This window comes from Cyrtonyx montezumae, unplaced genomic scaffold (assembly GCF_038088225.1).
Source record: "Cyrtonyx montezumae isolate F1298 unplaced genomic scaffold, pur_monq_1.0 scaffold_7, whole genome shotgun sequence".
In the NCBI taxonomy this organism is placed as follows: Eukaryota; Metazoa; Chordata; class Aves; order Galliformes; family Odontophoridae; genus Cyrtonyx; species Cyrtonyx montezumae.
In genome coordinates, this window is record NW_027072078.1 from 4,085,049 (window position 1) to 4,098,258 (window position 13,210).

The window sequence follows — 13,210 nt, forward strand, 5'->3', positions numbered from 1 at the left end:
TATAGTTTGGGCATGTTATTTTAATCAGATTTTTTCTATTATATATTGTTTAACGTATTGACTTTGCCAAAGGGAAGAAAAAAGTGCTTGTATCCACTTAACCAGACAAGTGGTTGTAAATTTCTGCCCATTAAATATACATACACGCATAAGTGTACACATATGCAGTGATTACAGGCTGATGCAGTTAGAGAATTAGGTGAGATTTGAAAACTGTATTTCCAGGAACATTTTCAGCACAGGAGCTGTGTTTCTGGGAGCAGCTCTGGGCAGGAGCATCCTTCAGCCTGTCCCCTGTCCTGCTGAGGACAGTAAGGCTCCATGCAAGTGCTAGGATGGCACTTCTGGAAAAAGTATTGTTAACCTTTGAGATTTTACAAGACCGTATCCGGTTTGTTTGGTCTGGGGCCAACCAATTCTTGGGTACAATCAGGAGACTTACTGCACAGTTTATCTAAAGCAAATGATTTTCAGCCAACTTGAAGTAGCAGCAATTGTTTTGTTAATGGTTTTGATACTATTTTTGCTAGAAATCTGGAACTTGGGTGGAACTTGAAGTTGAATCTGTGTAAATATTCAGTGGTTGATTTCATTTATATGGAAGTACAAGGTGATGGTCATGCTTATGGGCTTTCTGTTTTCTCTTCCAAATATACTCTTCATTTCAGTCATCCATTACTGGTTGATGGTGAGCTCTTCCAGTGGTCTCTCCACTGTCATACGTTGTAGCCTTCAGTCTCACCCTACACAGCAGAGAGTTACTTGCTAGTATCTCTAAAGATCTCAGTTACATTGAGACAGAAATGTGGTTAAATTCAAGAAGTTGAAACGTAAATTTATTTGGGGGTTGTGCCCACATCTCATACGAAAGCAGCTGATGCGTGAAAAGTTCAGACCGATTATAAATGGACTGTACCTAATGTGTTTATTTATTTCATTTTTGTCTTTCAGTCTATCAGAGAAGTCACAGGCTATGTGTTGGTGGCATTGAATCAGTTTGAATACCTGCCTCTGGAGAACCTGCGCATCGTTCGTGGCACCAAGCTCTACGAGGACCGATACGCTCTGGCGATATTTCTTAACTACAGAAAGGATGGTAATTTTGGACTCAGGGAACTTGGCTTGAAGAACTTGACAGGTAAGTGAAACCCATGGGTGTGGTGAAAAAACAGAACAGAAGAGGTGGGCTTGTTGTATTTTGAATATGTGCATCACATCCCTCAGTCATTTACATTGTGCATTTAACAGAGGTGCCATCAGATGCTGGCAGCTGTACGTTGTTTGGAGGACTCACTGGTACTTCATTTCATTTCCTTTCTGGTTCACAATGGAGCTTTTCTCCTTACCAGTCAAAGGCTGTGTATGGAATTCATAGCAAGAGCATATTTAAAATAAAAATAACTGTTGGAGGTGACATTTTTTCCTTAGTTTTCAAGAACACTGTTTCCCAGAGATCCTTGGTTACTGCATGTAAGTTGCTTCAGGTGTTACACATATTCTGGCAAAGCAGCTTAGCTTTAGCTTTCCCTCTGCCTCTGCTCTTGTCTCTGTCTGAGTCACTATTGCTGCTGTGCTGGTAGTGGTGCAGGGGGGGAAGGGTCACTGGATCTTTGGTGTGTTTCTTTTTAGAGCTTCCTTTTCAAAGAGGAAAGCTTTATTATGTATAGTGAAAAAACATTCTTCCTATGAGCAAAAAGATAAGCTAAGTCCATGGTTTAGTATTCCTCTGTAAATTCCTGGCTAGATAATGATGTGGAGTTTGTCATTATTTCTTTTTTCCCAACAGAGAGTCTATAGCAAGTGGTTTGAGAAATTAAAAGTTGGCTAAATATCATACTGTGTATGTTGAATTGCAATTTAATAAAGTGCAGGCAGTGGCAGATGTTTTTAGGGAGTTCACTTGGTTATACTTGGTTCCTCATAAAGGGAGGACATTTGATATGATCTAAGCTATCTAAGCTCTGGTGTTTGTGAAATGGCTTTATTTCTGCAAGTCTCTAAACGTTGAGTGCAAATCACTGACCAGGGCTGGATGTAGAGCTTGAATCTTAGTACAGAGAGGTGGGAACTTGGTGGACTATATTTAGGCACCCTTCTCTCTTTGCTTTTTTTGTGTCTCTGTAGGCACTGGCACACAAATGCCTATAGTTCTGTGTTGTTCATGTCTCTCTGAGCTGTATGATGATGCTTTCAAAAACAGGAAGGTAAAGGAGACTTCAGCTGTTTGATGGAGTAAAGCACGATTTTGGCAGGCTTTCAAGAGCAAGTTCTTTCTCCTGGTCAGACTTTTAACAGTTTTCTTTGCAGAAGCCATCATGCTGATATCAGAGTGCTTCCCAAGGTCTCTTAAATCCCTGCCATCCCTATTGCACTTCTCTCTACTGCTGTCATAATCCAATTTTCTTCTATTCTGTTTCCAGTTTTTCCCCATCCTTCTGATTTAGGGTGTTCATTGTGGCTATCCATGCTTTCACTTAACACACAGCTACAGCATCATGCACGAATAGAATTTTCTATTTCATATAGCTTTTATTGTCTATGGATCTCAGAATGCTTTGTAAGAGGCATTAGTCCAGATAAAACTGAGACAGAAGGGCTAAGGCTGGAGAAGGGTGGTAACCCTTTCCTGTTGGGTTGGAGGCTGTTGTTCTGCAAGGAAGCAAGGGTTGTGTTTTCAGTGATTATCTATCCATTGCTATGCTGCTCGGTAGCATGAACAAACTTATCTCGTAGGCTTTGGCTCAAGGTTTTGTTCTTGAACCAGCTGCCCTTTGCCTGTCTCCAGAAGGTTCTCTCTGTATGCTGCTTTTTTTGTGATAGGCACAGCACCAAGACTATCCACTGAATAGCTCACTGTCTTTTCCAGCGTTGTGAAAAAGTCTCCCTTAGCTCAGTCTTTGAATCCTTCCTAACATGACATCACCACAGCCACTTCATCTAATGGAGGTGGTGTTTACAAAGCCCTCTGATGGGATTATTTGGCTCAAAATGTATTGTCTCTTGGAAGTGCCTAATAGCACTAGCTTGTCTCCTCTGAGTGCTTAAAATAGCTTCTGGGTGCTGAGTATGAGCCAGTATGGGCTTAAAAAATACTCTTACTATTTTCTAGATAGTGTGGGCCAGGGCTTCATGAGTCCCCCCAGCAGCTGTTCTTTGACTGTTTTCTGTACTGGTTAAGATACACCTGACTGTTTTATCCCACAACCTGCTTCTTGATGCAAACACTTTCCCTGGAGCATATTGCTCCTTCATTCATTTTCCTAACACATCCTTAGCCTTAATAGTGGCATAAAAATAAGTGTTGTTTTCAGCAGCCAGTAATAGCACCAGGCTACAATAGATGAGCTGTGTCTGGGTCTTCCCCATGTCTACCAACTGCTCCATGTTTACATTAGAAACAAGCAGTGATTTGCACTGAATTTCAGATGAAGCAGTTCCCACAAGCTTGCTTCCGTCCAGCTTCTAGTCCACTGCAGATTTAAAGAGGTTGGCATTGGAAAATGGAGTGCAGAGGCTTTTCTCACCTGCTGAGATCATCCCGTGTCTTAACTGGAGGCAGGATTTCATTCCCCAGTGACGTACCATTGCATTATTTTTAGTGTGCTGTTAACAGCTGTGTTTTTATTGTCAGATATTTCTTGACGTACTTACATTTCATCTTTAAATTTAAATGCTTGTTTGGTTTTTTTTCCTCTTAAGCAATAATAAAAAAAAAATGACAACTATGATGACAATAAGTTTTATCTGACACAGAAAACACAATCCTGCTTTTGCTTGTGGTGTCTGGCAGCCTGAGAGTTGTGTTGGTGTAGCACGGGTCGGGAGCAGGCCCCAAAATTCATGTGGCTCTTCCAGAAAGCCTCGCCTGGAAAAATCTTATTTCTCACTCATTATGAAAACGTAGTCAGTGATTCCACAGCAGTGTCAAAACCAAACAGACATTGAACCAGCCAAGTGCTGCTGCCACCTCAGCTGGACTCATCTCAGCTTGCAGACTCAGCTGCCAAGCAGCTTTAAAATAAAGTGCAGGTTTGACACACTGAATGTATTATTCAGCCTGAGATTAGCAGAATAACTGATGCTGAGGGAGAGGGGATGCCACCTTTTTCCATTTACTCTGTATGAGCTAGTGCAAATCATTCCTGTCTCTCCCATGTAGCTAGGCAGTCAACCTTAACTTATGCAATGAAAGGGCATAATCATTGTTCACACTTTGAGTACTCCAAATATAGAGAATACCTGATGGCTGCATTTCATTACGGCATTTATCTTCATGAGCTGGGAAAGAGGGATAACTCACAAGCCAGAACCACTTATGAAGTATCCCATATTTTCCTCTGAGTGAAGATGAGTAACAGAGATCTACAGCGAATGCAGTATCTCTGAATAAGCAGGGATCAGCTAATCTCTGCTATTGGCCTTGGTAATAGAGTTTCCCTGCATGTGTCCGTGCAACTCTGGAATTTCTTAAATGTATGGGAATAAAGCAGAGTTAGAAGCGATTAGTGTGAGAACACAGAAAAGCAGCAAAATCTGTAGTTCTGTATCTGCCCGCTTTGCATGAATGGAGATAAATGCTGGATTAGAATAATGAGTTTGAGTGACAGATGCATACTGTAGCCCAAAGGATTTGGTCAGTGCTGCCCAGAGAAAGGACGTCTCATTTGACCAGCAGGAAAATCCCAGGGCAAGGAACATCTTCACCCACCCATGGTAAATGGGCTGAGCCCGTTCAGCACTGTGACTGCGCACCAGCGTTCCTGCAGCAGAGGTTGGGACTGTTCCCTTTCTGTCACCTTTCCTTGGTCCACACACACTGCACATTGTGTGAGTCACTGCCGAGATGACACCCGGCCTGAGTGGGTGAGCCTGCTCTGTGCTGGTTGCAGTGATCCCTTGGTCACTCTGGCTCCCTACTATTGGGTGAGCTGGAAAGAAAGCAATATGTAGTTTGCCTCAGGCTTCCCATGCAACAGGTGGGCAAGGCATTGCATCTCTAACCTCGGAGAGGTGTTGCTAGGATACATGGAAGAATGAGGAATTTGTTTAAAAATCCCTTTGGTACCATCTGCGATCAGGGCTGCTGCAGGAGTTAGGATGTTGTGCCTTGCAGAAGCAGGCACAGCACTCAGTGCCTGCCCGGTGGCACTCGTTCCCTGTAGCCTTGGAATTGCCAGATGGCATTGCTGTCCCAGCACTGCACCACTGAGGAGCTGGTGGGGAGAAAAAGGAGGAACACCCTGAACACGGCTGCTCTTGCTTTGGGAAAGGAAAGCTCCTTTGTGCTGCAGCACAACCTCTGGAGCCAGTGGGAAATGGGTCACAGGCGGTATAGTGAGGCCAAGAGGTGCACTGTGTTTGGCCAGAACTAAATACTGATCCTCAGCCCCAGGAGATGTATACTCATGAACTGATTATTGTCAGTAACAATGATTGAGCTTTGGATTTTTAATTGTAGTGAGGCTGGAATTTTACAGTCTCTAAAGCATTCAGATATGCTTTTGTCATGCTAAATGTTGTGACTAATGTCTGATTTTCTTGCAACCTGTAGATTACCCATTTATGCTTAGCTTCTTCCTAAGCACTTTTGTCTTTTTAGTTCTGTCTCTAGAGTTAGAAATGTGCAACCTTGTTTGGAATCATTATGGCAAAAGGAAATAAAAGTAGCTCATACTTCTGATTTATTGGTAAATGTTTTCTAATTGGACATTCAAAGTATTCAACGTATTTTAAACTCCCGCCTTTGGTCACTCGAAGTTGTTTGCTGCCCCCTCTCCTGCCATTCATTTCACACAAACTATGAAATGCATATTGTGTATGGCAGACAGGCTGAGCCAATGTATCAGGAGCTGCTGGCATAACGTTCCACATTTGCCTCCAGTGCCTCACAGCCAGGAGAAGGTCTCATCAACCAACTTGTCCTGCGACCAAAGCCGGGCTTGGAACCACAAGGAGGAGAAGACAGGCCAAACTCTTGGTCTTGTTGCTCTTTGTAATAAACTGAAATTCTAATTGGCCCATACTTTCTTCCACAACACCTCCAGGTATGCTGCCATTGTCACCTGAAAATGCCGTATAAAATAACGATGTCGCTTGTTCTCTCTTTCCTGGCGGTTTGTCCTCTTGACCTCTCTGCAGGACTGTTCTCTATCAGTGCATTTTTCAGTGATAAAGTAAGAAATTTTCCAGGTTTTGGATGTGTGAATCACCCTTTAACTTTTTAGATATACAGACAATCGAGATAAATCCAACAATGCTAAAACCTCCTAACAAAGTAGTAGCTTTGCCTGACTTCAGCAACTCACGAGCCCAAGCAGCACAGGGATTTCTCTGGCCACGTGCTTCGCAGAGAGCTAGACATCTGAGCAGAGTAATCCCTCCATTTCAATCACACAGGTCAGGAATGGGTGACACTGCGACATGTTTGAGTTTGACAGAGAGATCGGTGCTGAGCTGCTCTGTAACTTAAAGCAAAATGCAGTCAGCATTACACTAGGGAAGAAATGGTACAGCCTGTAGTGACGGTGCTGCTGAGAAGTACATCCCAGCTCCTGCTTGGAAGGGGGCTGTGCCTGTGCTGGTTGGGGCTGGGTATTTTAGAAGTGGAAATCCTTGTTGCTCTGGTAGTATATCTTACTCAGTTCAGGTGAATGAAAGAGGCACTGATTTCAGTGAGGGTTTTTTATTTCTTCTTTTTCTGCTTTTTTTCTTCTCTCTACAGTCTTTTGATTTCATTGATTTTCTTATTTTCTTCTGACAGGCAACAGCTGACACAGAATGTGGTGCTTTTGTAAAATAATTAGTCTTGTGTTACATGGTAAATGTAACCCATCAGCTCTCCCTAGCAGGAGGGTGGGTTCTGTAGCAGAGTGGTTCAGCTGCTGTAGGTGGCAGGCTGTGCCAACACCATGGGGATGTGAGGTGTGAGCCGCTGGGGCTCAAAATGGGCACAACTCTGAGCATCAGGTGTCAGGTAAAAGTCTTTAAGCACAGGCATTTCAGTGGCATTGCAGCATATGTCTACGAGGCAGCACAGATCTACAGACCTCACTCTGAAACGAAATCCAGGAGTGTGAGCTCCCTTCTTTCTTTTGGGAAACACCCAAATATCACAGTCTAATGGCAAAGCAAAAGCACTCACCAAAACAGTAGCTGCATTAGGAATGAAGAAGCAGGCAGGCTGTGCAGGAGCGTGGCTGATAGCAGAGCTGCTGTAGCTCTCTGGTACTCCCCAGCTGGTTCCACCTGCTCTGCAAGAGCCTCCTTCCGCACAGAATGGAGCTTGATTGCTCTGAAATGACAGTGCCAGGTACTCAGAGCAAGAGGCAGGTGATGCATGTGGATGTGGAGCTGCCCAGAGCTGTAGGAAAATGCCTGCAGCCGGGGAGGGGGGAGCCAAGCTGTCATGTGAGGAGAACATGCTGGAGGCCTTCTTCTTTGATGTTTGGATATCGCTCAAGGGACTGTCTTGTCTGAAGCCCTTTTGCCTTCTCTCTTTTTATTTTCCTTCCCCCACCCCCACCTCGGTGAAACTTTCACAGATGTACTTTTCATTTCTTTAAGGCTTAGAGGACAGAGGGCGTCCGTCAGGCCAGCCCTTGCACAGAAGCTGTGCTCACACCAGGCTCATGTTGGAGATCCCCTGGGAGCTGATTTCTGCTTCTGCCCATCAGAAATAGTCCTGCTGCACGCTTTGGCTTTGAAACCACACGTAGCCCTGATGTGGGGGCTCAGACTTGGGGAAGGGAGTGCATCAAAGATGGTTCTATCTGCCTTGCTGGAAAGATGAGATAGTGTTACTGGGTTTTGGTTTGTGTTTAATGGATCAGCTAAACATGAGTTCAGGCTGTAAAAGCTCTGGGTGTTAGTTCTGTCATTGGGGTCTAGATGGAGTGCTGCAGAGCCAGCCTGCTTCAGAGATGCTGTGGGCAGGATGCAGAGGCTGAGAGTACCTGCAGATTTCAAGGTGCTTTTATCGAGGGTATTTCTTGACTTTTTTTTTAATGGAAAAATCTTTTAAATGGCATGGAAGTTGTCTGCAAGGAGGGAGGAGTTAAATCAAGGGGGAATCAATGAAATTAGCAGGCACTCTCTTTCATTTCAAAATGAGCGCGTATAGCTAATGACAGTAAATGGCTCCTCATGCTTTCTTATATAAATTAACTTCCATTTTCGATCAAGTCAAAATATTTTGTGATAACTGAACAAAAATAACGGAATCTGTTGTAGACCTGTGTTTTCCTTTCCATCAGATCTCAGCTTGCAGATTTGTCTGGTGTTGGCTTGTTAACCCAGTCCAGGAAATTTTGAAAACCCTGGAAAACATTTAGGGGCTGGAAAAGCATCTTTCTTCTCATATTTCATGCCGACATCAGTCACAAGGTGCTTGCCTTGTTATAAGATAGTGTCCAATGAAGAACAGACATACAGAGCAAATTTTAAATGGACAGGTTTGGCTGCTGGCTGTGGTGAAGGTGTATTGAGATGGAGTTTGACATAAGCAACTTGCTTTTTGGCAGGGTGAACAGTCCTTTGTCCTGAGCTGCTCACTGCAGTGCCTGATCTGATCCCGACATACCAGTGTTGGGGTGGGCTCGGTGTCCCTGGAGCATGCTGTCATCACTTCTGAGGTCATGTTGGATGCACAGCCCTCTTTTCTGTGCGTGTCACACTGAGCTCTCAGTATGTCTCTGGTTTTGAAGTGGAGAGTGGATTGTGTTCTTTCTTGTTGGAGTGTTTTGTTGTTGTTGCTTGTTTCGTTTGTTTATTTTTAGCCAAATCAACATCAAAGAAGTGCCCTTGAAGTAGTGGCAAACTTTGTGTTGTGATTTGGGTTGTGGATGAGTTCATTTCTCTAGCTTGACTACCCAGGCCATATCCTACTGAAATTTGCTCTTACTATGAGAAGCAAGAGTGGAAGAAACATGCGCTGGGTTTCTCCTCCGTTGGAGTTCAAACAACAGTGCTTCATTCCCGTGAAATAATAATGATTCTCTTTGCATTATACTTCAATTCTTTACAAGCCACAGCCGGTTACAAATCCATTATCCTGAGCACAGTGTTGCAAACAATGATAATAATAATTAAATAAAATGTAATGCACAAAAGGATCAGCCTGCTGCCGGCTCTTTTTACAGACCAAAGTGCTGGGTATTATTTCTTTACCAGGAAACTGTTGCTCTGCGGGAAGGTGTCAGAGCCCTGCTGCCACAGGTGTGGGCAGCCGTGCTGGGGAGGGGCAGGGCCCTCTGCTCAGAGGTAGAAGGGCAGCTGCTCAGAAACAGTGCAAGGTGGATTGAATGGATTGGGAGGATCAGGCCTTGTCTCCTTTTTTCTCTCTGTTGCTCATGCAGGGTTGTGTGGGAGTTCTTAAATGGTGATATTATGGCTGTGGTTTTGTTCTCTCCTGCTGAGCTAACTAGGGCTTGTGATGGCCGTGCTTCTGGTGGTCACACTGCTGTGCTGACAGAGGGCGGCCCCTACTACTGTAGGGTTGCTTTAGCAATGACTGGGCTTGGAGGCTGATCTTTAAGTGAGACTTGATGTCTTAAAAGCAAGCACCCAGCTAAAATATGCATTAGGTAAGGTTGCAAGGGCAGCATCCTGCTCAGTGCACGTAGGAAGAAGAGCTGAGAGGGGTGTTTTAATGGTTGTGACTACAGAATGGATTAATCCCAAGGGCTGTGCAGTTAGCCCCATGCGAGCTCACTAAATCTCACCACAGTCCCAGTGTCATCCAGGAGTGAGACTTCTGGGTGTAGAGAACTGAATGGTTTTGATTTAATATTCAGAAGCATTCAGCTTCTCAAATAAAGATAATATTTTTGCTAGCTGAGAGATTTATTAATATCTTAACGTGGCCTTGGCTTTAGCCTTTTATTCCTCTCTTCCTAAAAAAAACATAAAATCTTAGCACAAACCAGCCTTGAAGTTTGGAGAAGCAATCAAAGCTCCGCTGAGCAGATTTGACTGTACTGATGTGTTGAATGAGCTGTGGCCTCTGCCGACCTCATTCTGCTCCATTTCCCCTTCAGGCTGGTAGCAGCGGTTGGATGTAAACATTAATCTGTTAATTTAGCTTCTGATATAAATAGAAATAACATCTAATTGCAATCGCTACTTTGTCAGTGGCCTATCCAACCTTCCTGCTTTGCTTCTGAGAGAGGTGGCTGTGCTGCTGCATGCTTCTCTGCTCAGGGCACTTCCTGTCCTCGGTGTTTGGATGGGGCAGGTTATGGCTCGCCTGGTGGGACACCTGCTTCCTGACCATGAAGGAGGTCCTCCAGCAGCCCTGTGTGATAACTCTTCTTCTTTTTCACATCCTTTCCCGGTGTTGGTAGTTGTCCATTTTATTTTTCTTCGGATGTTTCTGGAAGGAGATGAATCTTGTATGGAGACAAGTTGTCACAGGTTGCCTCACTGCATCCTCAAGGAAACTGAGGAATGTGGAAAGAATACTTCAATTGAGAAAAGGAGGGCTGGAAGGGATCATGTTCAATGTGGCCAGGTTCTGATAACCTTTGTAACCTCGTCAAGGGCGAGCCATGAGTTTATAGAAGGGAGGAAGGAGCTAAACATATGGAAATGGAGCTTCCATCTCACTTCTCAAGCACTGGCATGGAGTTTTCATGTGCTGTGTGGCACACTGACAGTGTTTGTGGCTGCAGAGGACTTCTGGACTGGAGCTTAGTCTCCCTGTGAATACCATCTTACAGGCAGTTAGTGTGTTGTTTGGCCATGCCTTGCAAAGCCACGTCAAAACTCTCATTCCTGTCATTTGTTGGTATCCAAATAGGAGGCCTTTTCAAGAGCAGCATCAGAAAGCTCCTTTGGTGCTGCTGACTCCTGAGCCTGTGTAGCTTGGAAGGAGGATGCCGTGCAGTTTGGAGGTTGCTGATTCCCCTTTGCTTCAGCATATGAGCCGTGAGTGATGCTGAATGTGCCTTGGCACTGCATAATGGTGGTTTTGCTGCCCCAGCAGTGAGAGGTTGGTGACACCACATTCTGATGGCAGGTTTCACATCCATCTGATGTGGGTTGTGCTGCAGAGACGCTGGGTAGCCTGCTCAGAGATGTGTGAGTTGCTTTCTGATGTGGAAAATTAGTGTCATAATCTGGGGTTTAACGATAGCCTATGAAGAAAACTTGGGTTTAACTAAAATTGCTCCCCAACACAACTGGCTAAATTGAAGCAAACCCCACGTGAATGTATTTTATACCCATTTACAAGTGCCTCGTATTGATTTAGCCTGCTGCAGCAACTCAGATGAGCTAAATTGATGTCTGTGCACTAAGTTAAGTGGATTCATATGGGATTTCTTACCTGCTGAACTGACTTGACTTCAAAACTGATCTTAGTTAAACCAGTGTAAGCCTTGTTTGAGGCATAGGCCTTTCTTATTTGTTGGAACTGCTTTGACCAAGAGTTACATGAGTGCTTAGGGGAAAATAAATTGCAGCTGGAAAGGAAGAATGTGCCTCTTGTCCTGCTGGCTGTGGTGCTGTGGTACCCTACTAACCTTGTCCAGATTTTCAGCTTGAAAGAGGGTTGCTGACTTTGCTTAGTATCAGTCTTATTTCTGAAAGGCAGAGATTGGAAAAAGACTGTTTATTTAATCTGTTTGCTTTCACGTGCAGTTGTGTCTAATGTCTGGAGAGAGCCAAAGAAACAAATGCTTGCAAACTTACTTCTGTGCAGTCTTGCCTTGTGCCCCTGAAGCCAGCAGCTGGCTGAAGAGCTCTTTCTCTTGCCATGCAATGTCTTTCAGCTTTGTCTGTGCTTCCATACTCTTTGTCCTCTATATATACTAGAGTTACTCCAACACTTGAGCTGGCAGGCTTTTGGTATCTTGGCCATCAGAAGCTAATGTGAAGTGCCTAAGCTAGTATGCCCAAAGACTGTGGCCAAAAGTGCTACACTGGAAGGGAACTGAAGTCTAAGCCATCATCTTTCTGCAATGAGAGTCACATTTGACATCAGGCTCCTTAAAGATAAGGAGTAGAAGATGTCTGCTGGTATGCACATCTCCACAGGTTCACAAATTGCTGGTTCATAAGTTCTTATTCAGCAGTGCAGCAATGGTAAGAAGAGATGTATGTGTTTCTCTTTGCTCCCCAAATGACTTACAGGAATGTGTTTTACGTGATTTTACTAAAGCTGGGCAATATTATAGTATCAAACCGCAGCAGCACAACCTCTTGAAACTTCTCTCAATAATCATAGTGATTTCTCTTAGCTGTTAAGTGTTTCTGTGCAGACATTTCTATGTTAGGGACAGTGTTCATATTTTAAGTAATAATCCATAAACTTCTGCTATTTTTTCTCTGAAACATAGGGGTCATCATCTGTTTTTTTCATCTATAGGCAGCACTTACATTCCCAGTCATGGCTCATAAATTTATAGAGGACTGACAGAAATAGCCCCTACCCTAAATAGCTCAGTGTGTCTAAGGGAGGAGCCCACCAGAGGACTCTGCAGCTTCTTCTGGGTAATATCAGTTCTGCACAGCCACAGGTAGCAGGGATGCCAAGTTTCACTTATTTTTGAAGGCAAGGAAGATTTGAGAAAAGTATTTGAAAGAGGTCAATGAGATAACTTGCTGGCTGGCCACATCTTTGTATGAGATACAGCACAGAAGAAAGAACAAAAGATGTTTGAAAATGTCTTGTGTGTGATGAAAGGTGGCGTGACAGGCTCATTGAAGGTGGGAGAAGGCATAAATAGTGTATGAGAGAATGATTGGCCCTGGAAGATCTTGGGAATGAACAAAAGTTGCTTTTATTTGATGTGATAAGAAGGAAGCACGAAGTGTGGGGGTAAGAAAAAAGCATAGAGTGATGAGCTAGAGAGGTGGAATTTGGAAGGAAACTGAGAAGGGTGAGGTGTGGGGTGGTTTTTTTTTTGAAGGAAAGGTGGTGTTGTCAAGGCATGAGAAGAGCCTGGGCAGGAGCTCTAGGTGCAGTGATAGACAAAGTGGCCACGAGAGCTGAGGTGATACCAACAAGTCTGGTTTCACAAACTGAAAAGAGATCAGAGACGAAGATCTCCAGTGGAGCGGTGGAAGTGATGGAGCAGTTGGCAGTGCTGGTTGCTGAGGCTGGAAGTGTGAGAGTGCCAGCAGGAGGGAGGTGCAGAGCTTGCTCCCTGGAGCAAGCATTTGTGCAGTATCTGCACACAGCAACTTCTGGTGCAGCTCTAATCTGGGAGCT

General features: G+C 44.2%; 1 protein-coding gene across 1 annotated transcript in view; it reads left to right on the forward strand.

The window, feature by feature from the left end:
- The window catches only part of ERBB4 (erb-b2 receptor tyrosine kinase 4), a 474,646-nt gene that overhangs the window by 241,481 nt on the left and 219,955 nt on the right, over window positions 1–13,210 (forward strand). The window contains exon 3 of the mRNA XM_065751277.1: window positions 952–1,138. Within this exon, the coding sequence (XP_065607349.1) occupies window positions 952–1,138 (187 nt within the window). The remainder of the gene's footprint in view (window positions 1–951; window positions 1,139–13,210) is intronic.